The sequence below is a fragment of the Martes martes genome (assembly GCF_963455335.1).
Source record: "Martes martes genome assembly, chromosome: 5".
In the NCBI taxonomy this organism is placed as follows: domain Eukaryota; kingdom Metazoa; phylum Chordata; class Mammalia; order Carnivora; family Mustelidae; genus Martes; species Martes martes.
The window spans coordinates 96,601,088-96,627,331 of NC_137892.1; the positions used below are offsets into that span (position 1 = coordinate 96,601,088).

The 26,244-nt window shown below is 37.3% G+C and overlaps 1 protein-coding gene across 2 annotated transcripts in view; it reads left to right on the forward strand.

Annotated features, from left to right (window-relative positions):
- The window catches only part of FNIP1 (folliculin interacting protein 1), a 156,696-nt gene that overhangs the window by 119,760 nt on the left and 10,692 nt on the right, over positions 1-26,244 (forward strand). For both annotated transcript variants that reach the window (XM_080805058.1, XM_080805057.1), the window contains 4 exons: positions 3,143-3,289; positions 4,164-4,333; positions 12,668-14,099; positions 14,909-15,077. In XM_080805058.1, coding sequence (XP_080661184.1) covers positions 3,143-3,289; positions 4,164-4,333; positions 12,668-14,099; positions 14,909-15,077 — 1,918 coding nt within the window. The remainder of the gene's footprint in view (positions 1-3,142; positions 3,290-4,163; positions 4,334-12,667; positions 14,100-14,908; positions 15,078-26,244) is intronic.

The following is a 26,244-nucleotide window of genomic DNA, read 5'->3' on the forward strand; positions in this document are numbered from 1 at the left end:
CAGTTAAAGGATTCTTTCATTCTTTAGGGTCAGTCAGAAAAAAAAAAAGGGTCATATGACTAAAAATTCATGCTTACCACTGAAAATGAGGGAAATCATTAGGGGAGAAGAAAGCCCTATTAATTCTAGATTGCCGATGACAACATAGAGTTGTATATAATGAGAAGCACTACTGCATAATTAATTTCTTTGCCTTCTTTACATTTGATATACTCTGAGGTCATAGTACCTAGCCTTAAACACCAAAACTCTAGAACTAATGATTTCAGTGGACCACTATACTAATGTTAGTGAACTGGCTCTGGCATATGACACATGGACTTGTAGTAGTCACAAATATGCTTAAGAAACTCATGGAGAACAAATTGATCATCTCATTCACTCATGTATATAGTGTTTCTTGTAATCATAAAGTATATTTACTTGGTTAAGAAACAAAGAAAACATGCCCAGAAATCTAGTAATGAAGAAGTAATGGAACTCTGTCCTATCTCTCCCATCCTCATTCTTACTTCCCAAGAACATTATTTTTTTTTTAAGATTTTATTTATTTATTTGACAGACAGAGATCACAAGTAGGCAGCAAGACAGGCAGAGAGAGAGGGAAGCAGGCTCCCTGCTGAGCAGAGAGCCCGATGCAGGGCTCCATCCCAGGACCCTGAGATCATGACCCGAGCCGAAGGCAGAGGCTCAACCCACTGAGCCACCCAGGTGCCCCCCAAGAACATTATTTTTAACTGTTACCTATTCTGTTATTTACTTCCACATTATTAAGCAATATATTTAATGCAGTTATTTCTTGATTTATCAGTCTTGGAGCATATTTATTTCTTGCCATGACTTTATACCTGCCCATTGGTTGTTAAGCTTCAATATAGCTCTAGCACTAGCTTGTCTTTCAGTTCTGGTAAATTTTCTACTTTCTTATCTATTTTCCTCTGTCTTCTTTCTCGAGTTTATTTTGTTAGTAAAAAACATGTTCTTTCATGTTTCCCTTTTTCTGAATGTATTATTTATTATTTTCTCCATGAGTCCTTTTGTGTGAGTGAGTGAGTGTGTGTGTGTGTGTGTGTTTCCGTTTTTCTGTTTGTGTCCCTCTCTCCTTGTATCAATATTGTGGTTGCCCATCTGTAGTTGAGAGCAAAGTACTAAAATATGAGTTGGGAGTTCTGTGCATGATTAGGTACAAACTGAAGAACTTTAGGGCAGTGTTTCTTAACCTGTTTCCATTATCACTTCATGAAGGGGCATATTTAAGACATTTTCTTCACCTAATTGCTGTCCCTTCTTCCCATGACATTTTAATGCCACAAGACTTACTGTGTATGTTTATATATTCTGAAGGATTCAAATATCAGGAAGAGTTTGGGCCCTGTTTCTTCTCAGGACTAGGCAGTTGCTACATCTGCTCTTCTGTCTGTAGTCATTCTTTGGGAAAATAGGTTATAGAAAGGGATCACCAACCATTTACAGACCTTGAATTAATCTCCCATTTTATAGTCCTGAATAACTCCTGTCCTCAACTTAACTTGTGTGTCCTGAGCCTCTTCTTGTGTCAGCGAAGCAGATTAGCTCCTTTATGTACTCATCCGTCCCCTTCTTTGAGGACTATAAACCTGTATGTTCATCTGCCTTACCACTTCACTTAACATTCCTCTCATGTTTTGAGTTGCATAATTTTATTAATCTGTAATTTAAATTTTAAATAAGATTACTCTCCATTTTTATTTATTACAGTAATTTATCTGTTTTCAAATCTTTAATCGATGTTCATTTTAGACATCTGAATGGAAAAGAGGTAAACCCTGGTGTTTGCTTTTCCATCTTATCTAGACATCCTTAATAGGCTTTAGCATTTAGCATTTTCACATATTCCTAGTTGATATTTGGATCATATTTTTCTCTATAAAATACCTTTAACTCTTGCCATTCATTTATTTTAAAGTTATCAGCCATGATATTATGCCCTACCAAGAATTCATTAATGTGACCCTTGTTTATCACTTTTATCAGTTATGTTGTGTTCATTCTAGGTCAAGAGTCAATACAACTTGTACAGGCAAGAAAATTATTTCCTCTTTTTGGATTCTAGGTGTTAGAGAATTATGCTGAAGTAGGTATTTGAGCTTGCAGAGATCTCAGAGAACTTCCTAGAGTTGTACTTTCTAATATAGTAGCAATTAACCACATGTGGATATTTAATTTAAATAAAATTTAAAATTCAGTTCATCAGACTGACCGCATTTCATGTTCAGTAACCTTATGTGGCTAGTGGCTGCCATCTTGGATAGCATAGATACAGAGCATTCCCATCTCTGCCAAAAGTTCTGTCGTACGGCACTGTTATAGAAAGTAGAAAGTGCAGCACCATTCTGTATCTTCCAAGAAATAACTAGTTTCTTAAGCCTCAACTTTGTAGGAGTTGCTTAATATAGTGAGTGTATAGGACTTGGCTGAATAGGTATTAACATAGGAGGAAAATGATATCTTAGAGATATCCGTGAAGCTTTAAGGAGAAACTGCAAGTCATGGGACTAGCTATTGTCTAAGTAAATGCAAGAGACAGCCAGAAAAGCATCATCATAATTGTGCAATAATGCTCTCTTGTGTTGATTCAAAGAAAAACTTCAGGAGATTGAGAAAAGTCCTTCAGAATTTTACTGAAGAGTCTCTTCATAGGCAACAAAATGCTGCTGATAAACTATTGTTTTCAGTGGGTATATGGATAAGCTATTATCTAATTCAGAATATTTTTCTTTTGTAGGTTGTTGATAATTTGCATTATGTTTAAGTATGGCATATACCTTAAGGATGTAGAAGAAGGAAGGGCTTTAGAAATTAATCCACTCATATGCTTTCATTTTACAGGTGGAGAAAACTGATGCTTAAAATAGGGAAGTAATTTATCCGAGGGCACACAGTTGTTGGGGCTAGAGCTAGCACCAGAACCAGAATATTTTGGGTTCATGTGCAGAACATTTCCTGTGGTACTATGCTGGTGACAAAGAAGGAATGACTTGACTAATTGTGTCCTCTTGAAAGCTTTAATAATCCAGCTGTGAGGCTTAAACTGGTAACATAAACTTTAAGAGTATGTAATTCTGGGAAGTATGAATTTCATAATGTGTTTTCCTCTTTTTAGAACAACAATTTGTAATCTTTATACAATGCCACGAATTGGAGAGCCTGTCTGGCTTACAATGATGTCGGGGACTCCAGAAAAGAACCAGCTTTGCCATCGTTTCATGAAGGAGTTCACTTTTCTAATGGAAAATGCTTCCAAAAATCAGTATGGCTCTCTCGCTTTATATCTTAGATATTATGTACTATAACTTGATATCTAGATTTTGATCAAACCAAGTTACAAAAGCAAAGTAATTAACTTTTTTGGGAATTATTTCTTACTATTAATAACCAAAAGAGTATTCAAAAATGTAATTAAGAGATAGGATATGGATGAAAGCCACAGAAAACAGTAAAATGAATGAAATGAATGAGAAACAGTGAAAAGGTCTTTAATTATGTGTCAAATTAGAATTCCTGACAACTTACAGAACTCTCTGAGACTTCCCATTTTTTGGTGAATTGCATCCACTTACACAGTTTCATTCTAGAGAAAATAAGTAAAAAAAATAAAAAGAGAGAAGTGGTGCCAGGATTCCAATGATACATATTTAATGTGATATTTTATCATACTGTTTGCTTGTAACCATTCATCAAATTCCTAGAATCCAAATGAGTAATTTAGAGGTTTTATTCCTTTTAAATAGACAAAGTTTGCTTAATACTTTACTTCGTTTTCCCATTCAGTAATTTGGAAATGTATAGTCGTGTTGCTTCATTAATTTTGCAGATTAAACACTGAAAAGAAACCAGTTTTTCAAGTAAAATGGCATTTTTTGCTTTGTAATTAAGATCAGATACAGCTCTGTGTGAATACTGTTTTTATTTTAAGGATTTTTTTTTTTAACTCCTACCCAACCAAAAACTGCATTTTCATTTTCATCCAGGTGATATGCCTGTCTTTTCTTCTTTCCTCTCCTTTTTTTATGCTGTTTGGCTACATGAGAGTAGGTACTGTCTCTGCTTTATTCTGTTGCTGCGTTTTGTATTAGGTTTAATGAAAGCAGAGTGGAGTCTGATAGGATGTATTTTGTTTTCAGATTCTTGCCAGCACTCATTACTGCAGTTCTGACCAATCATCTTGCCTGGGTTCCAACTGTCATGCCAAATGGACAACCACCTATAAAAATATTTTTAGAAAAACATTCCTCTCAGAGTGTGGACATGTTGGCAAAAACTCATCCATATAACCCCCTTTGGGCACAACTAGGTATGTAATCTGAAAACCCTTACATTATGCATAACACTTACACTTTTGTGTAGCTGTCTGGAGTTATTTTATAGCAAAAACAAAAATTAAGAAATAAGATGTTCTTTTTTATTCCCCCCATTCTATTTTTTCCCCAATTTTTAAATTTTATTGTATTTTTATTATGTTATGTTACTCACCATACAGTACATCATTAGTTTTTGATGTAATGTCCCGTGATTCATTGTTTGTATATAACACTCAGTGCTCTATGCAGTCCTCCTTCTTTAATACCTCATCACCAGGCTCACCCATCCTCCCAGCCCTCTCCCTTCTAAAACCCTCAGTTGTTTCCTGGAGTCTGTAGCCTCTCAAGTTTTGTCTCCCCATCTGACTCCCCCACCCTCCATTTTTCCCTTCCTTCTCTTAATGTCCCCTTGACCAGAAAGGACTTCCATTCCTGCATTGCCCAGGTCTTTGTGTATGGTGTAAGCAAGTGGTCGAGTTTCATTCTTCTGTATATAGCTTCATTCTTCTGTTTATATATCCAGTTTTCCCAGCACCATTTTTTAAAGAGCCTGTTTTTTTTCCACTGGATATTTTTTCCTGCTTCGTTGAAGATTATTTGACCATAGAGTTGAGGGTCCATATCTGGGTTCTCTACTCTCTGTTCCTTTGGTCTATGTGTCTGGTTTTGTGCCAGGACCATGCTGTCTTGGTGATCACGGCTTTGTAATATAGCTTGAAATCAGGCAGCATGATGCCCCCAGCTTTGTTTTTATTTATTAACATTTCCGTGGCTATTTGGGGTCTTTTCTGGTTCCATACAGATTTTGGGATTCTTTGTTCCATCACTTTGAAAAATGCTGTTGGTATTTTGATTGGATGGTGTAGTATAGATAAAGTATAGATAGTATGTATAGATAGTATAGATAAAGTATAGATTGCGTGGGTAGCATAGACATTTTAACAATGTTTATTTTTTCAGTCCATGACCATGGAATGATTTTCCATCTTTTTGTGTCTTGTTCAGCTTTCATGAGTGTTTTGTAGTTCCTAGAAATAGAACTGTTATCTCTTTGGTTAGGTTTATTCCAAGGTATCTTACGGTTTTGGTGCTATTGTAAATGGAATTGATTCTCTAATTTCTTTTTCTCCAGTTACATTGTTAGTGTATAAGAAAGCAACTGATTTCTGTTCTTTGATTTTGTATCCTGCCACATTGCTTAATTGCTGTATAAGTTCTAGTAATTTGGGGATGGAATCTTCGTTTTTGCACATAAAGTATGTCATCTCTGAAGAGAGAGAGTTTTACTTCTTCTTTGCCAGTGTGAATACCTTTTATTTATTTTTGTTTTCTCATTGCTGCTACTAGTACTTCTAGTACTATGTTGAACAGTAATGGCAAGAGTGGGCATTCTTGTTGTGTTCCTGATCTCATTGGAAGGGCTCCTAGCTTTTCCGCACTGAGAATGATATTCACTGTGAGTTTTTCATAAATGGATTTTATGAAATTGAATCCCTGTACTCTAAGGTTTTAATCAGGAAAGGGTGCTGTATTTTGTCAGATGTTTTTTCTGCATCAATTGAGAGAACCATGTGGTTCTTGTGTCTTCTCTTATTTATATGTTCTACCCCATTGATTGATTTGTGAATGTTGACCCACCCTTGCATCCCAGGGATAAATCTCACCTGGTTGTGGTGGATAATCCTTTTAATGCAGTTTTGGATTCTGTTAGCTAGTACCTTGTCGAGAATTTTGGCATCCATATTCATTAGGGATATTGGTCTGAAATTCTCCTTTTTGATGGGGTCTTTGCCTGATTTTGGTATCAGGGTAAAGCTCGCCTCATAGAGCGAGTCTGAAAGTTTTCCTTCTGTTTCTATTTTTTAAACAGCTTCAGGAGAATAGGTATTATTTCTCCTTTGAATGTTTGTAGAATTCCCCAGGGAATCCAAGAGGCCCTGGACTTTCTGTTTTCTGGGAGGTTTTTGATCACTGCTTCAATGTCGTTACTGGTTATGGGTCTATTCAGGTTGTCAGTTTCTTCCTGTTTCAGTTTGGTAGTTTATAGGTTTCCAGGAATGCATTCATTTCTTCCAGGTTGCTTAATTTATTGTCATATAGCTGTTGGTAGTAATTTCTGATAATTGTACTTATTTCCTTGGTGTTAGTCATGCTTTCTCCCCTTTCATTCATAATTTTATTAATTTGGGCCTTTTCTCTTTTCTTTTGAATAAGTCTGGCCAGTAGTTTATCCATCTTATTAATTCAGAGAACCAGCTTCTAGTTTTCTTAATGTGTTCTACTATATTTCTGATTTCTAATTCATTGATCTCTGTTCTAATCTTAATTATTTTCCTTCTTGTGCATGGGTTAGGTTTAATTTGTTGTTGATTCTCCAGATCTTCCAGGTGTAAAGGTAATTTGTGTATTTAGGATTTTTCTGTTTTTTTTTTTTTTTTTTTTTTTTTTTTTGAGTGAGGTTTGGAATGCTATGTGTTTCCCCCTTAAGACTGCCTTTGCCATATCCCATAGGTTTTGGATTGACGTGTCTTCGTTCTCTTTGGTTCCCATGAATTGCTTAAGTTCTTTGATTTCCCGATTGACCTAGACATTCTTGAGCAGGATGGTCTTTAGCTTCCAAGTGTTTGAATTTCTGCCAAACTTTTTCTTGTGATTGAGTTCCAGTTTCAAAGCATTGTGGTCTGAGAATATGCAGGCAGTAATCTCAGTCTTTTGGTGTTGGTTGAGACCTGACTTGTGACCCAGTATGTGGTCTTTCTGAAGAAAGTTCCATGCATGCTCAAGATGAATGAGTATTCTATTGTTTTAGGGTGGAATGTTCTGTATATATCTTTGAGGTCCATCTGGTTCAGTGTGTCATTCAAAGCTCTTATTTCTTTATTGATTTTCTGCTTAGATGATCTGTTTATTGCTGAGAATGCAGTGTTGAGGTCTCCTACTATGAATGTATTATCAATATGCCTCTTTATTGTGGTTAACAGTTGGCTTATGTTGTTGGCTGCTTCCATGTTGGGGGCATAGATAATTGTAATTGTTAGACCGACCCTTTAAGAATAATACAGTGTCCTTCCGTGTCTCTAACTACCGTCTTTAGCTTAAAATCTAATTTGTCTGATACGAGAATTGCTACCTTGGCTTTCTTTTGAGGTCCATGGGCATGAAAGATACAGTTCTCCATCCCTTTGCTTTCAGTCTGGATGTATCTTTAGGTTCAAAATGAGTCTCTTGTAGACCACATATGTACGGGTCCTGTCTTTTTATCTAGTCTGCAACCCTGTGCCATTTTATGGGAGCGTTTAGGCCATTCACGTTGGGAGTGCTTATTGAAAGACAGGATTTTATTGTTACCACATTGCCTGTGAAGTCCTTGTTTCTATAGATTGTCTCTATATATCTCTCTTGGGGACTTTCTCCTTTTATAGAATCCTCCCCCCCGCTTTAATGTTTCTTGCAGGGCAGGCTTAGTGGTCCCATATTCTTTCAGTCTTTGCTGGTCCTGGAAACTCCTTCTCTCTCCATCCTTTCTGAATGATAGCCTTGCCGGATAAGGAATTCTTGGCTGCATATTCTTCTCATTTTGTACCCTGAATTTGTCTTGCCAGCCCTTTCTGATTTGCAAGGTCTTTGTGGACAGGTCTGACATTCTGATGTTTCTCCCTTTGTAGTAAGAAATCTCTTCCCACTAACTGCTCTTAAAATGGTTTCCTTGGTTCTGAGATTTGTGAGTTTTATTATTACACGTCTGGGCGTTGGTCTGCTCCTCTTGATCTTGGGGGCTGTTCTCTGGACATGAATGCTTGTTTCATTCCCCATATTAGGGACATTCTTGGCTACGATTTGGTCAAATGTATCTTCTGGTCCTTTCTCTCTCTCTCCATCTCCCCCCACCCCCTTCCAGGGATCTCAGTAATTCTGACATTGGAATGTTTCATGGCATCATTTATTTCTCTAATTCTGTTTTCATGGATTGTAAGCTATCTGTTCCAGGTCTTCTCCTGATCCTCCTTTTCTCTCAGTTTGTCTTCTAGATTTCTAATTCGTTCTTCTGCCTCATTTACCCTAACTGTTAGAGTATCTAGATTAGATTGTATCTCATTGATAGCATTTTTAAGTTCTCCCAGATCCACTCTCATTTCTGCCCTTAGCGAATCTATTTTTTGCCATTAATAGTTTTCTCCAGCCTATTGTCTTCATAACTGCTACCCTGAAGTCTATTTCTGACATCTTGCTTAGATCCATATCTGTTAGATCTCCAGGAGAGGCCATTGTCCCTTGGACTTTTCTTTGTTGGGAGTTTCTCCTCCTAGTCATTCTGTTGAGTAGAGGGGATGTACAACCAAAACTATCAGCCACAGTCTAGGCAGTATGTACCCTCTCATCTGAGGATCCTCTGCCCCTGTAGAGATCCAGACGTGTATAATCTTACAGGTCAGGCTGATTTCATGGGTATTCAGAGTGGTTTGGTAGATTTCTAGCTAAAGTCAGGGGTCTGGTTGAAAAGGAGTTCCCATACTCCTCTGCCATCTTGGTGGAACACATCCTCCATTCTAAAGTACTTCTTCCTTCCTTGTCCTTTTCATGTCTGCTAAATTGTCTGATCTCCATCTTAAGTCTAACATCAATTTCTTCTAGCTACACAACTGCAGTGAGAGCTAGAGAAGCAGGATCATGACTGATTCACTCATAACCTCAGGTTCTTTAGGGTGTTCTTTGTTATGTACTTTGCCCAGAAAGAATTAATCATGTTATCTATGATAGCTAGAATAAATTTGGTGAACTGAGAAGCAGTCATTGAGGTTTCTGTTTTCCACTTTTGCTTGTTAAATAATTTTGGGAAATGTTTCCCTCAGTGCAAGGCCTTGCTAAATAAATGGTAACTGGGTAAGAAGGGATAGTTGATGAGTCGATAGTCATTAGGAAGGTATTGTAGCATGGTGCTTAAAAGTGCAGGATGTGAGTCAGACCACATGTGAGTCACAGTCTCTTTGTTTATAATTTGAGGATAATAATATATAGTACATACTTCGTAAAGTGAAGACAATTAAATTAGAGAGTACCTGTAAAGTTCTGGTGTCTGGTAAACATGACTGCTGTTGCTCTTGCTCTTACTCTATTTGCTATTAGGTCATAGGGGAGGAGTCCAATGAGAACATTTTGATGACTTGATAGAAACTTCTCTTAGGTTGTGCTGATGAGTGAGCTTGCCTGGCAGATTGTCATGTAACTTATTCATGTAACTTCCCTCCCCTTCTCTTTCTTTCCTCTCTCTGTCCCTCTTTTACTTTCTTCTAATTGAGGAATAATTGACACATACCAAATAAATATATATACACTTTTGTAAGTATTGATATTTATGTTAAAATATGAGTACCTCTGGGGGCGCCTGGGTGGCTCAGTGGGTTAAAGCCTCTGCCTTTGACTCAGGTCATGATCCCAGGGTCCTGGGATCGAGCCCCACATCGGGCTCTCTGCTTGGCAGGGAGCCTACTTCCCTCTCTCTCTCTGCCTGCCTCCCTGCCTACTTGTGATCTCTGTCAAATAAATAAATAAATAAAATCTTAAAAAAAAAAAAATATGAGTACCTCTGAAACCGTCACCAAAATCAAGATGATAAACTCACTCATCACTTCCAAAAGTTTCCTTATGCCCTTTTGTAACCCCTCCTGCCTGTTCTTCCACTCTCCCTATTGACCTTTCCAACCCCTTCCCCATACCCAGGCAGCTACTGGTTTGTTTTCTATCACTATAGATTAGTTTGTATTTTCTAGATATAAATGGAATTATACAGTACGTGCTTTTTTTTTTTTTTGGTTTGACGTTTTTTATTCAACATAATTATTTTGAGATTTGCCTGTGTTGTTTGTAGTAATAATCAATGCCTTTATTTTGCTGGGTAGTATACTGTTGTATGGATATTAATTTAGTTTTTTTCAAATCAAGTAATTCAGTGATATTTTATTTATTGGACATTTCAAATTTATTTTCAATTCTACAGTCATTTATTTAGTGCATAACATATATAAGGCCCTATGCAAACAGCATTGGAGCATATAAAGATGAAATGCAGTTCTTGGCCTTAAGAAGTAAACAGTTTAAGGTGTTTGGGTTACTCAGTTAGTTAAGTGACTGCCTTTGGCCCAGGTCATGTTCCTGGAGTCACAGGATCAAGTCCTGGGTGGGGCATCCTACTCATTGGGAAGTCTGCTTCTTCCTCTGATCCTCCCCCTTTCTCTCTCTCTCTCTCTCCCTCTCTCTCATTCTGTGTCTCAAATAAATCTTAAAAAAAAAAAAAAACTGGACAGTTTAGGGGCTCCTGGGTGGCTCAGTAGATTACATGTCTGCCTTTGGCTCAGGTCATGATCTTGGGGTCCTGGGATTGAGCCCCTCTTTGGGTTCCCTGCTCAGCGGGGCATCTGCTTCTCCCTCTCTTTCTGCCCGCCTCCCCCGCACATGCATGCACGCATGCTCTCTCTCAAATAAATAAGTAAAATTTCAGAAAAAAAAGAAGTGGACAGTTTATTTTACTGAAGGTAATAAATATGAGGACAGTAATGATAAATCAAAGAGGACTTATAAGAGAAACAAAAAGTTCAGTGAAATTTCAGTTAGGGAAGCTTACTTTTGCACAAGGGAGGGTGCTTGGGTGGGAAGCTTTGGACTGGCAGAGAAACAGAGACTAGGGCAAGCACAAAGCATGTCTAGGGTGTTAAGAGTGCTGAGTTGCTTCAGTGTTCAGTTTAAGTAGTCTGGTTTAAGTGGGACTTAGTGCGAATAATGAAGAAAAGGTAACTATAAGAAGATAAACCTGGAAAAGTAAAGTTGAACTGGTCAGGAAACACTCACTTGTCATGTCAAAGCAGTTCAGTTTATTTGGTAATTCGTGAGAAACTTAGGAGTAGTTTCAAACAGTGGCATGATGGCATTAGAGCCAGTATATTAATCAGAGGAGAAAAATTGTCATAATACTGTCTATAGCACATATTTATCTGAGACCTATTTATGTCTGCTCCTTTAAAAAGCGTAGGAGTTAGGCTTTAAAGTGTGTATACAGACAACTTGCTAAAATTGAATAAATTTAAATTAATGACTTTGTATTCCCTATTTTTTAAGAAGATTTTATTTATTTGACACAGAGAGAGAGAGAGATCACAAGTAGGCAGAGAGGCAGGCAGAGAGAGGGAGAAGTAGGCTCCCTGCTGAGCAGAGAGCCTGATGTGGGGCTCCATCTCAGGACCCTAATATCATGACCTGAGCCGAAGGCAGAGGCTTAACCCACTGAGCCACCCAAGCGGCCCAATGTGTTCTCTCTCTCTTTTTTTTTTAAGATTTTATTTATTTATTTGACAAACAGAGATCACAAGTAGGCAGAGAGGCAGGCAGAGAGAGAGGAGGAAGCAGGCTCCCTGCTGAGCAGAGCACCCGATGCGGGACTCGATCCCAGGACCCTGGGATCATGACCTGAGCCGAAAGCAGAGGCTTTAACCCACTGAGCCACCCAGGTTCCTGTGTTCTCTATTTTTAAGTGTAATTTGGCACCTTCATCTAATTTGAGCTATAGCATAAGTATAGAAATTACATTGACAACTCTTAGGTTCCTGTCGCCCTTTTCTTATGTAATGGCTGTTGGCGTCTAGTAATGGATACAGAAGTGAAAAAGAACCACATGGCTAAATGTTTTGCCCTTTCTTTTCCTCTTAGTCAGGATAGGTCTCACTTTTCTTGTTCTTTCTGGTCTTTTCTGAGTACCTACTGCTCTGGGAAATAGAAGGGCTTTTAAAAACATGGGAACTGGTTTGGGGTCATGGGTAGGGCAACAACAGTTAAGGTTCAGGGATGTGATTTAACCAAGAAAGGTTAAGTGTGTGGTATGACTACTCCAGTTCTGTTCCGCATTCTACTCCCTTTTCTCTCCTCCCTACCCCTCCAGTAGATACTTTGCTTTCTCTTTTCTGCATTAGGTGCAGTAACAGAATCCTTTTGCTCATAATTTCTTAGGTGGTACTTTGCCCCAGTGAAGAGCTCTGCATGAGGCCTGGCACTGAGAATATTCTTGGTCAGTGTGACTTTCACAGTTGACTCTTTGGTTGGGTTTCAGAACCATAGGAGCTGCTTAAAGAGGAAATTAGAAAACCCCTCTATTCACCTTCCTCTTTGGTAAATACCATTTATCTCATCCCATGCTCCTGAATAGTCACTTACCTGTCAAAGAACTAAGAGTCAACCTGAACTAGCTCTCATACAGTAAGAGTAGGTATCTGATCATTGGAAGTAGCCTGGTTGGCTATATGAAGAGAGGATATGTCCAGTAACTGATTTTTCCATTGCAGGGGACTTGTATGGCGCTATTGGTTCTCCTGTACGATTAGCGAGGACTGTGGTGGTTGGCAAACGACAAGATATGGTCCAGAGGCTGCTTTATTTTCTTACTTATTTTATAAGATGCTCTGAACTTCAAGAAACCCATCTTTTAGAAAATGGAGAAGATGAAGCCATTGTTATGCCAGGCACAGTAATTACTACCACTTTGGAGAAAGGTGAAATAGAAGAATCAGAGTATGTGCTTATCACAGTGCATAGAAACAAAAGCAGTTTGCTCATTAAAGACCCAGAAGAGACAAGGACTCCTAACTGTAGCTGTAAATATTGCAGTCGTCCGTTCCTTGGGCAAAATATAGAGAATGTTTCACAACAAGAGAGTGAAGATATTCAAAACAGCTCGAAGGAGCTGCTAGGAATTTCAGATGAGTGTCGAATGATTTCTCCCTCTGACTGCCAAGAAGAAAATGCTGTTGATGTTAAACAGTTCAGAGATAAATTAAGAACTTGCCTTGACACTAAGTTAGAGACAGTTGTTTGCACAGGCTCTGCTCCAGTAGACAAATGCGCCTTGTCAAAATCAGGCTTAGAGCCAGCAGAGGAAACATGGCATGATGAGGAATTGCTGGGTTCAGGTAATCACACAGGCAAAGTGTTGAGATCCACAGGAATGGTTGTGGAAAAAAAACCTCCAGATAAGCTTGTGACTGCTGCATTTTCTTGTGAAGCATCACAGACAAAGGTTACCTTCTTGATTGGAGATTCTATGTCCCCTGACTCAGATACTGAACTCAGGAGTCAGGCAGTGGTGGATCAGATTATCAGGCACCACACCAAACCACTGAAGGAAGAAGGAGGGGCTGTTGATCAGGAGCATCAAGAAACTAAACAGATAACTAAGGACCAATCCGGCGAGTCTGATATACCAAACATGGTTTCTGGAGAGACCTGTGAACATCCCTGTTGGAATCATTCAGATCCAGAAAGCATGAGCTTATTTGATGAATATTTTAATGATGATTCAATTGAAACCAGGACTATTGATGATATTGCAGTTAAAACAAGTACAGACAGTAAAGAACACTGCTGTATGTTAGAATTTTCAAAAGGATTGTGTACAAAAAGTAGCAAACAGGAGAGTGAATTTTGTAAATGTGTAGAAACAGTAGAAACAGTTCACCAGGGTTCATGTAAAACCTGCTTTCCTCAGCAGGACCAAAGAGATACACTCTCCATTCTTGTCCCCCATGGGGATAAAGAGAGTTCAGAGAAAAAAATTGCTGTAGGAACTGAATGGGACATTCCACGAAATGAAAGTTCAGATAGTGCTCTTGGGGATAGTGAAAGTGAAGATACAGGTCATGATATGACTAGACAAGTAAGCAGTTACTATGGAGGAGAGCAAGAAGATTGGGCAGAAGAAGATGAGATACCTTTTCCTGGGTAAGTAGGAAGTTTTAACCTATAATACACCCTATGTAAATATGTATCATTCTTCTATTTAGATGGTCTCTGAAGGTTGGTGGTAAGTAATATAAAACAAGACATCATTGTCCTGGAGAGATTTTCTTCTATTACCATGTGGTTTTAGGGAAAGATTAAAGGCTAAGCCCCATAGTTACCCCGGAAAGGTTATGTGAAGTCATTAAAGAAAAGCATGTTTGTATGTGGGAGATACCTTACTGTTTAGGAGGTTTCAGGTAGCTTAGGAGTGAATTATGCCCCCAAATATGGACCTGCGCTGAGCCTGGCAACTAGAGAGAGGTGATCACAGAGAAGGTGGGAAAGGGCTGTTAGAAATAAATTTCGCCAAGACTGAAAGGAAAGCAGGAAATGTATACTGTGGGTCAAGTATACAAGGAGAATATTCATATTTTAGAAATGTTATATTCCATGATTTGGGTTTGTGATGTATTTAACTACTTTGTTTTGGATGATGGTTTTCATTCTCTGATTCTATTAAGAATGTATTACATATACAAGGGACACCATTCTGGATGTCTCTTTTGAACGATATATACCCAGGTCATTACAGAGTTGTTCATTCACCTTCTTTTCTGGATAGGAAGGAGTATTTTGTGGTCTCATTGATCACTCAGGCCAATTTTTACTTAAGGATGATTTTACTCTGAGTATAGTTTGTAGAAAACGATGGTACTAGAAGTGTGGACTAGGAAGAGTCCAAAAAGTTTTTTATTGATAAAATGTTTATTAATAATTGGATATGCCTTGTTTCGGGACCTTTCTTCCAGGTCAAAGTTAATTGAAGTGAGTGCTGTTCAGCCCAACATTGCCAACTTTGGGAGGTCCTTATTGGGTGGCTACTGTTCATCTTATGTGCCTGACTTTGTTCTTCAAGGAATTGGGAATGATGAGAGGCTCCGTCAGTGTCTGATATCTGATTTGTCTCATGCTGTGCAGGTGAGTTACCTTCACTGCTCTTGAATTTACTTAGAATGAACTTTGTTAACCGATAGAACCAGTTTACCTTACATTTTTGGTTATACTTCACTGTGTCACACAATCATTGTTCTCTTAATATGTTACTTTTGCACCTGTGTGTTTGTACCTGTCACCATGAGAGCAAGTAGAGAGTTCCAGGAATCTACACAAATAGAAATATGAAATACAGAAGGTATTGGATGTATTCATAGATGTTCATCATCAGATCAGTTATGATATCAAGAAAATTACAAATGCTTAAATGTGAATGTGGTTTTTTTTCATTTTCAGATTGTTCGTTGCTTATATATACAATTGATTTTTGTATATTGATCTTACATTCTTCTACCTTGCTGAACTCTCTCTCCTTTTTTTTCTTAAAGATTTATTTCTTTTAAAGAAAGAGGGCATGTATCGGGGAGGGACAGAGGGAGAGGGAGACAGAGTCTTAAGCAGGCTGTGCGTTGAGTGTGGAGCCTGACATGGGGCTTAGTCTCATGACTTTGAGATCAGGACCTGAGCCAATACCAGGAATTGGGTGTTTAACCCACTTTACCATCCAGGTACCCCAACCTTGCTGAACTCTTTTATTCTTGTAGTTTTCTGTATGGATTCCTTGGGTTTTTCTACATACACGTTCATGTCATTGATGAATAGACATTGTTGCATCTTCCTTTCCAGTCTGGACGCCTTTTGTCTTTCTTGCCTGATTGCATGGGCTAGAACCTTCAGTACAGTGTTGCATCAAAGGAATAATAGCGGACATCCTTGTCTTCTTCATGATGCTAGGAGAAAACATCGACTCTTTCATTATTAAGTATGATGTTAGCTGGGATTATGATGTTAGATGGGATTCTTATAGATGCCCTTTATCAAATGGAGAAACTAGTCCTAGTTTCTTTGTTCCCTCCACCTTTAAATCATGAATGGATATGGCATTTTGTCTAATACTTTTTCTGTGCTTATTTGATAATGATCATTCGGTTTTTCTTTCTCAGTCAGTTAATGTGAGAGATTACATTAGATGTGGCAGATTTTTTTTTTTAAGATTTTATTTATTTATTTGACAGAGATCACAAGTAGGCAGAGAGGTAGACAGGGGTGGGGAGGGCAGGCTTCCTGCTGAGCAGAGAGCCCAATGCGGGGCTCAATCCCAGGACCCTGGCATCATGAACTAAGCCAAAGGCAGAGGCTTTAACCCACTGAGCAACCCAGGTACCCCGATGTGGTAGATTTTTTTAGACATTAACCAATTTGTATATTCCTAGAGAAAAAAATCCCACCTGGTCATGGTATGTAGTTTTTTTTATATGTTACTAGATATGATTTGCTAATATTTTAGTATGAATTTTAGAATTGTATTCATGAGGGATATTAGTCTATAGTTTTCTTGTGATGCATTTGTCTAACTTTAATATCAGAATAATACTTGCCTCATAGAATGAAATGGGGTGTGTTCCCTCCTCAATTTTCTGAAAGAGTTTCTGGAAGATTGGTACTATTTTTGCCTCCGAATGCTTAATCCAGTTCACATGTGAAGTTATTTGGACCTGGGCTTTTTAAAATGAGAATATTTTAAATTGGTGATTCAATTTCTCATTCTAGATCTATTCCAAGTTTTTCTTTTTTCCTGAGTCAATTTTGGTAATTTTTGTCTTTCTAGGAATTAATTACATTTAAGTGATCTCATTTATTTGTTGGAATAAAATGGTTCATAGCATACATTTATAATCTTTCAATTTTTTTTTAAAGATTTTATTTATTTATTTGACAGACAGATCACAAGTAGGCAGAGAGGCAGGCAGAGAGAGAGAGGAGGAAGCAGGCTCCCTGCTGAGCGGAGAGCCCGATGCGGGGCTCGATCCCAGGACCCTGGGATCATGACCTGAGCCGAAGGCAGCGGCCTTAACCCACTGAGCCACCCAGGCGCCCCTATAATCTTTCAATTTTTTTGAAAGATTTTATTTATTTGAGAGAGAAAGGGCAAGTGAGAGAGAGAGGAACCTGCAAGAGCACGAGTAGCAGGGAGGGGCAGAGGGAGGAGGAGAAGCAGATTCCCCTTGAGCAGGGAGCCCAATATGGGGCTCGATCCCAGGACTCCGGGATCATGACCTGAACCGAAGGCAGACACTTAACTGACTGAGCCACCCAGGCGCCCGCATTTATAATCTTTTTAATTTCTGTAAGTTCATTGGTTATGTCCCCTCTTTCATCCCTGATTATTGTAATCTGTGCTTTTCCTTTTTTTCTTAAACCTCCTATAAGTGGAATATTCCGAAGAATATTGATGGCTTTGTTAATAGTTATTTTTGTCCCATATGCATCAAAGATGAGTAGGCTGTGGCCCATGGGACAAATAGGCTTGCTTTTTAAAATTAGGTTTTATTGGAACATGACTACACCCATTTATTTATATACTTTGCAATTGTTTTCCTGCTTCAGGAGCAGAGCTAAGTCACTGACAGAGACCTTATAGCCTCTAAAGCCTAAATTTTCTCTCTGTGGCTCTTAATCAAAGTTTGCCAGTTCCTATCCTAGCTGAACGTGTGTTAATTTTGTTAATCTTTTCAAGGAAAACAACTTTTATTTTCACTGATTTTCTCCCTTTTTTTTGGTCTTTTTTTTTTTTCATTAATTTCTATCCTCATCTTTATTATTTCTTCCCTTCTGCTTGCTGTGGATGTAGTTTGTTGTTGTTGTTGTTGTTAAGGTGGAAGATTAGGTTATTAATTTGAAGTATTTTTTCTTTTCACATACAGGCATTTAATTCTAAATTGTCCTCTAAGCACTGCTTTAACTGAAGCTCATAAATTTTAATCTTTTGTTTTCACTTTTATTCTCTTCAAAATATTTCCTTATTTTCCTTGCCATTTCTTTGATGCATGGGTTATGTAAAAGTATATTTTTGATCTCCAGATATTTGTGGAATTCTTTGATTTCCTTTTCTTGATTTCTAAATTAGTTCCATTGTGGTCAGAGAACAGACTTTGTGTGATTTTAGTCCTTTTAAATCTAGTGAGTCTTATATTATGGCCCAGCATGTGGTGTATCCTGGAGAATGTTTCACATGTAGTTGAAAAAAAACAGTCGCCTGTTGGGACGCCTAGGTGGCTCAGTCAGTTAAGCGTCTGCCTTCGGCTCAAGTAATGAACTCAGGGTCCTGGGATTGAACTCCACATCGGGCTCCCCGCCAAGCAGGGATCCTGCTTCTCCCTCTTCCTTTGCGTGCCACTCCACCTGCTTGTGCTCTCTCTGTCAAATAAATAAATGAAATCTTTAAAAAAAAAATAGTCGCCTGTTGCTGGGCAAGAAATGTACTCTAGATGTCAGGTCAAGTTGGTTGATAGCCTTTAGGTTTCTGCTTTCTTGCTGATTTTTCCACAATCTTGCTGATTTTTCTGTGTAGTTATTGCATCATTTATTGAGCATGGACTGTCGAAGTCTCCAGCTTTTGTTGAATTTTCTCTTTCTTTCTTCAATTTCCATGTGTCATTCTAATAATTTTTTAAACAAATCTTCTCCTTTCCCCTTGTGAAAACATTAAAAAGGAATGGAGAAAGCCAACTAGAAAATCATAGGTGAGAAAATATGGCTCATTGAGGAAGCATTCCCTTAATTATTAGCCAGAAGTTTTGTTTTTTTTTTTTAAGATTTTTATTTATTAATTTATTTGAGAGAGAGCATGAGAGGGAGAAGGTCAGAGGGAGAAGCAGACTCCCTGCTGAGCAGGGAGCCCAATGCAGGACTCAATCCCAGGACTGGGATCATGACCTGAGCCAAAGGCAGTCGCTTAACCAGCTGAGTCACCTGGGTGCCCACCAGAAAGGTTTAAACGCCCTATGTTTGTAGTAAATTATCCTAAGTTGTTAAGTTTGGTGTTTTATTGTAGAGTTGGGAAAGTCTGAAGAATCTAGATTAAAAACAGACTTTGAAAGGAAAGTTATCAAAACTCATGTTCTTTATATTTAAAAGCCATCTTGCTCAGCTCTTTAACACCAGTTAGATAAATACTTACTGATATACTGTGTTCTGAACATGGTGCTGATAGTCCAAGGGATATATAGATGAAAAAGAAATAGCTTCTGATCATAAGTTATTTACTTAGTAATGGAGGAAGTAAGGGACGTACGTATATGAGTAAGTGTAGTACAACACATAAAAAAAAATGCCTGAGGAAGATACTAATAAGTAATTTAATGCTTCACAGGAAAAAATTTGTATCAGTTAATGGTATTCTTCAGAGTGTAATAACCTTTTCTGTTGTTTTTTTTTTTTTTTCAATTCTGTCCTCCTGTTGTCTGACAGAGTACTCAGTATTTGTTGAAATACTTGGTTAGGAAATCTGATGTGGGTCCTTGTAATGCTCTTTGTGTCCTCTTGTCTTTCTTTCTGTTTGATCTCAGTCATTCATTTTATTCATTTTTCTCTCCATCTATACCCATTAGCACACACTGTGCTTTTTTTTTTTTTTAAAGAGTTTATTTATTTGACAGACAGAGATCACTAGTAGGCAGAGAGAAAAGGGGAAGCAGGTTCCCTGCTGAGCAGAGAGCCCGATGTGGGGCTCGATCCCAGGACCCTGAGACATGACCTGAGCTGAAGGCAGAGGCTTAACCCTCTGAGCCACCCAGGCACCCCCCACACTGTGTTCTTCGATGTTGCTTCTGGAAGCCTGGAATTGGAATTGGAATTGGCTGTTTCCTACTGAAGACAGAACATTTCAGTTTAAAGGGTTTTTAACCTTTGGAATAGGAGGAATAGTAACAATAATAAAAAGCATTTGGTTTTTATTATAGCCTTAATGTGTGCCAAGTACATAAATGTAATACTTCACTTAATTTTATAACACTTATTACTATCATTTCTATATTTCAGATATACCACAGAGAGGTGTTTGAAGTTATATTAGATAGGGTATGGCAGAGCTAGAAACCAATGCAGAGCTGTCTGTTCTTCAGAAATGCTCTTAAGCTTTAATATATACAGAACGCTGCCTCTAAAACAGATGAACAAAAGTAAATGTAAATACAATAGCAAAATTGGCGTTAACAAAGCTCACAAGACTTTTATATTAGTAGTCCTCCTTCTGTTGCCCTTGGAATCATTCCGCTATGGTAAAAAGTAAGAGCTTTCTGTCGTCTGCCCTCTGTTTTTCTAACTGCATTTCTAGTCTTTCCCTCTTAAATTTTCTTAAGATATTTTACTGTCAAAGCAGATCACAGAAAATTTTGAAGAAGTGAAAATTAAAATACCAAACTTAATCTTAACACTGACAGGTTGGGTTTTTTATCATGTGATTTTCTCCATTCATGTATAAAGTTTATACTTAATGGTTTTAATTATTGTGTGCTCATAATTTATCACCATCACATCTAACATGAGAACTATTTCTTATGTGCCTACATGGAAAACCCCACAGGAGCCTTTTAATAGATAATTCATGAGGATAGTACTTTAAAAAAAAATACAATCTTATTCGTTTGAACCGTATTAGTAAAGTGTTTTTTCCTTTTCTCCTCAGTTTCTAAGAAAGTAACATTTTCTTATTACCAAATTAAATATATATTTACTGTATAAAAGATTGAAATGTGTAGAAAGCTAAACACAAGTTTTCCCAACTCTACCATTCATTGTTAGCCATCCTTTTTAAAAATTACTTAATAAATTATTTTTACTATTGTGTTCAATCACCCAGTGTATAGTAAATTATTTAATTTTTGATGGCAGCCATTCTTAATATAAAAACCTCTTCTAGACATTATGTAGTATGTGGCATGTGATGAAACCCAGACTTGGCCACTTCCTATCTGCGTATTTTAAGACAAGATATTTAATTTTATAGAACCTTAGTTTCCTTGACTGTAATGAAAGTGATACTAATGTTTATATACCAGAGTTATGCTATGTGGTGTTTTGTATATATTAGGTATTCTCTGTCTTATATCTTCTTGTCATTGTTATTCTGTGTGTGTGTGTGTGTATTTATATACATATATAACTAGGGCTATATATATACACACACACACACACTTTGTAATTTACAGATATACATTTTTTATATATATACTATATATGTATATAGGGTTTTGATAATTTTTTTCCACAAACTTTGTTTTTAATCTAGGTTTGCCATAATTTTCCTGCTGTACAGTAAAACACTAAAATTTACATTTTTATGTATAAATATGTATTTTTATATAGATTATACATGTATATAAAATGTATGTATGTGTATATATAGATACCTACTTATATATGGCATTATATTTAATGTTTTGAATTCTGCTTTTATTACTTAAGAGTTGATGTAAGAGAATTTCCCCATATTATTAACATACTTTGTTAACATTGTTTCTAATGTTTATTGTAATTCTGTGGTTTTGTCATATGCTCAACTTTTTTTTACCCCAGTTTTATTTTGATATATAATTGACATATAATGTATTAGTTTAAGGAGTATAACATGATTTAATATATGTATATTAAATTACCACAGTAAGTTGAGTTAACAGCCATTACCTCATATAGTTATACATCTTTTTCTTGTAGTGAAAACTTTTTTTTTAAAGATTATTTGAGAGAGTGTGTGTGCACATGAGCCAGGGGAGGGGCAAAGGGAGAGGGAGAGAAAATCTCCAGCAGACTACCCACTGACTGAAGAGCCCAACATGGGGCTGGATCTCAAGACCCTGAGATCATGATCTGAGCTGAAATCAAGAGTCAGATGTTTGACTGAGCCACGCAGGCATCCCTCTTGTGATGAGAACTTTTAAGATCTATTCCCTATATAATATATAATGAATATATAATACAGTGTTGTTAAGTATGGTCTCCATGCTGTACATTGCATGTCCAGAACTTACTTGTCTTATAAATGGAAGTTTATACCTTTTCACTGATTTCACCCATTTCTTCCATCCTCCCCCTCCCCCAGCTCCCACATCACCCACTTCTCTGTTTCTGTGAGTTTTGTTTTGTTTTGTTTTGTGTTTTTAGATTCTAGGTGTGTGAGGTTATACAATATTTGTCTTTTCTCTTTCTGACTTAGTTTGTGTAGCGGAATGCCCTCATGGTCCATTTGTATTGTTGCAAATGGTAGGATTTCCGTCTTTCTCAATGCTGAATACTATTCCTCTGTGTGTGTGTGTGTGTGTGTGTGTGTATGTGTGTGTGTGTGTGTGTGTGTTGTATCTTCTTTATCCATTCATTTATTGATGGAAAGTTAGGTGTGTTTGTCTTGGCTAATGTGAATAATGGTGCAGTGAACATGGGAGTGTAGGTACTTCTTTGATAGCCTGTTTTCATGTCTTTGAATATATGTATATCTAGAAGTGGTATTGCTGAAGGATATGGTAGTTCTGTTTTTAATTTTTTGAGGAACCTCCATACTGTTTTCCACAGTGGCTGCACCTTTTACATTCCCACCAACAGTGCACAATACTTGTAATCCTCATCTTAAATAACCACCATCAGAACAGATAGGAGGTCATATCTCATTGTGTTTTAGATTTGCATTTCCCTGAAGATGAGTGATGTTGAGCATCTTTTTATGTACCTGCTGGTCTCCTTTGGAGAAATGCCTATTCAGTTTATCTGCCCATTTTTTAAAATCAGATTGTTAGGGTTTTTTTTTTTTTTTTTCTTCGCTGTTGAGTTGTTTGATATTAACCTCTTATCTGATATATGGTTTGCAAATATTTTCTCCCATTCTGTAGGCTGCTTTTTCATTTTGCTGATGGGTTTCCTTTGCTCTGCAGCAGGATTTTAGTTTAGTTTGCATTCATTGTCTTGGCTTTTGGTGTCAAATCCAAAAAATCATTGCCAAGACTGATACCAGAGAGCTTACTCCCTATGTTCTACTATGATTTTTATGCCTTTGGGTCTTATGTTCAAATCTTTAATTTGGTTTGAGTTGAATTTTGTGTAATGGTGTACAAATAGGGATCCAGTTTCATTCTTTTGCCTCTGGCTCTCTAGTTTTCCAAGCACCATCTACTGAAGGAGGCTATCCTTTCTCCTTTGTAGTATATTCTTGGCTCTTTTGTCATATGTTAATAGAGCATTATGCATGAGTTTATTTCTGGGTTCTCTGTTCTCTGTTGCTCAACTTTTTCTTCCTTTTACTGTTATTATTAACATTGATACTACTTCTGTGTTTTAAGAATTTAGGTTAATTTCTTTAGGCTAGATTCCCAGAAATGTGGTTATTGGCCAGGTTTTAAGGTTAATATTATTTTCATGTTCTTGATGGATGTTGGTTAGTTTCTTCTCCAAAAGGCAATGCCAATTTGAACTATAATTTGCAGTGTCTTTAAGGCCTGTTCCCTCTGCCACATTGGGGGTCTTATTTTTATTTTGAAAGGCAAGTAAAGAAACTTGATAGTTCTGAAGAGAGTACACTGAAGTTGTACATTTTTAGTTCAAACATGCAGTTTACAAGGCCATGTCTGAATACTAGCAGGCAACTGAAAAATCAGGTTTTGTTATGAGGTGGAGATTTGGGAGTATGTATGTCCTTGAGAAGAGGTTAGAGAGTTTATGTATTGACAATCTGGAAATACCTGGGGGAGAAAAAAGACTGGTAAGGTTGTGGATGAATTTGTATTACAGAAGTCATGTAACTCAGAAAAGAAGGTTTAAGCCAAATAAAACTATGTTTACTGTTTCTCTCTCACGTAAATTACTTCCATTTTATGACTGGGAAGTATCTGAAGCTGGATACAAGCTCAGTAAAGATTGTGGAGGAGTCCACTACAAGGTCTTACTTGAGAATACGCTCCCATTTGTTATAGGCTTTCTTTTCCAGAAGTTGATGATGAAGAGAAAGACTGGGGTTGTATAAATTGAAATTTTATCACATTAGGACCTTGCATGTGACAGTCCATTGAGTGAAAATAAGCAGTCAGAATGAATGACTGGCACTGTTCCCTCCCCCCCCCCCCCGCCTTTAACAACAACTTATAAAACAATTTTGGTTTGAATTATTTCTGATCATAAGCTTGGTGTTTAGGCCCTTCTCACTTGGGAGACTACAGATTTGGGACCATTCCCTTTTCTTTACCAAAAAGTAGTTTTTGTAGGTTTTGGTTAGATAAACCATTTAACAAACAAACAAAAAAGAGAGGCAAAACCGAGAAACAGACTCTTAAATGTGGAGAACAAACTGGTGGTTACTGGAAGGGAAGTGGGTGGAGGTAAAGTGGGTGATACAGATTAAGGAAGGCAAGTGTAGTGATTAGCACCAGGTGTTGCTTGGAAGTGATGAATCACTGTATTGTAAACGCAACTAATGTTATACTGTATGTTGGCTGACTAGAATGTAAATAAAAACTTGTGGGGAAAAAAAGAAAAAAATCTTAGCCACATGCCTTTTGATTGAATGGCTATAAAGTTAATTTCTAAAATAGTTTGTAACCTTTAAACAAGGTATATTTTGTAGCTGTTTTCTCATTATCTGTTTAGGCATTTCCTTGTGAGGATAATGGATGTACCCCCTTCATAAATATCATCTCCTAAAGATGCCCCCTGCTTTTGAAGTCTGCCTTTAACAGTTTGTTATTCCATGTTGGTTTTTTGATCATGCCTCCTGCCTTATTTTTCTTTTATAACCATAGAAATACTTACATTAAAATATGTTTACTTTTATTTTGTTTCTTAAAAATGTAAGGTATACCTTACATCTTTAGATATATGTACCATTTCCAAAATTGTATTTCAGTAATTAAGTTGGCAAATTGAACAATGTTCTATTCTTGGTAAGAGGTGAATAAGAATTATTTGAGTACTATTTTATAAAAACAAATACAAAGTTTAGAGTTTCATGGAAAGTTTTCACAGTGTATCTTACCAGGCTTTTTCTTTTCCATTCTCTTCTTCACTGCTTCTCAGTATCATATTTCACTAATTTAGTCACATGCATCTACTTATGTCTCTAAGTCTTCTCATGATATTCTGTCTTACAGAATTACCCATATTCCTGTCTGATTTTTCACCAGCAGTCCAATCCATACTTAAATGTTATGTCCCTGTGTCACTCTTACTGTGAAACTCCCACTCACACAAGAACCCATTATTGCCCTCCTCTGCTACCCCAGCACTTGATACCTGTTTTGTCTATTACACATGTCTTTTTATAGCCAGATGTATTTATTTTTATCTCCCACACTGGACTGTGAGGTCCATTGTCTTTGTTTAGTTAGCATCAAGCCAACAGCCTTATTCATAGTGGTTGTTCATTTATTGGGCAAAGGGATATCCTTTGGGCATGCCAACCCTGGTGTTACCAAGAAGCAAACCTACATTCTTTGCTATAAAGTTGTAGTAACAGTACAGGTTTAAAAGGATAAAGGCCACTGGGTTCAAGTATTTCAAATTACAGTGTTTTTTTTTTTTTAAGATTTTATTTATTTATTTACTTATTTGATAGAGAGAGAATGAGATCACAAGTAGGCAGAGGGCAGGCAGAGAGAGAGGGAGAAGCAGGCTCCCTGCCCAGCAGAGAGCCTGATGTGAGGCTCGATCCCAGGACCCTGGGATCATGACCTGAGCTGAAGGCAGAGGCTTTAACCCACTGAGCCACCCAGGCACCCCTCAAATTACAGTTTTTAATCTCAGTTTTATTATGCAGTTCCATATGGCCAGTGGTGAATAAATCCTTAGCTTTCCAAATATAGAAAGATGTTGATATACTGAGCACTGTAGGATCTTTCTTCCTGCCTTCCTCCCTTCCTTCCTTCCTTCCTTCATGCATTCCTTCCACCATCATTTCTTTTTGATAGTGGCGCTTTGTACTTAATTGTCAATTTTGGTCTTTGTGTATAAACCATGAGAAGCCAAGGGCACAGCTGCATGTTGTGGGCCTTTTATTTGTGTATGTTAGTTTAAAATATTTTTCGTTGTGCCTTGAACTTTCTAATTATAAAAGTATCATTTGGGTAAATGCTTCTGATAGAAATTCAAACAAAATAAAGATACACAAAGGCAAAAAGACAACCATATTTGTACTCGTCATATTTCATACTTCTTCACAGAGATCTTCATGATAGAGTCTGATTTGAGTATTTTCATTCTTCTCTCTATACATTTGCATTTAGATACAGATACTGATTTTAAAAAATGTAACTGGGATGGATATAATATATGTATG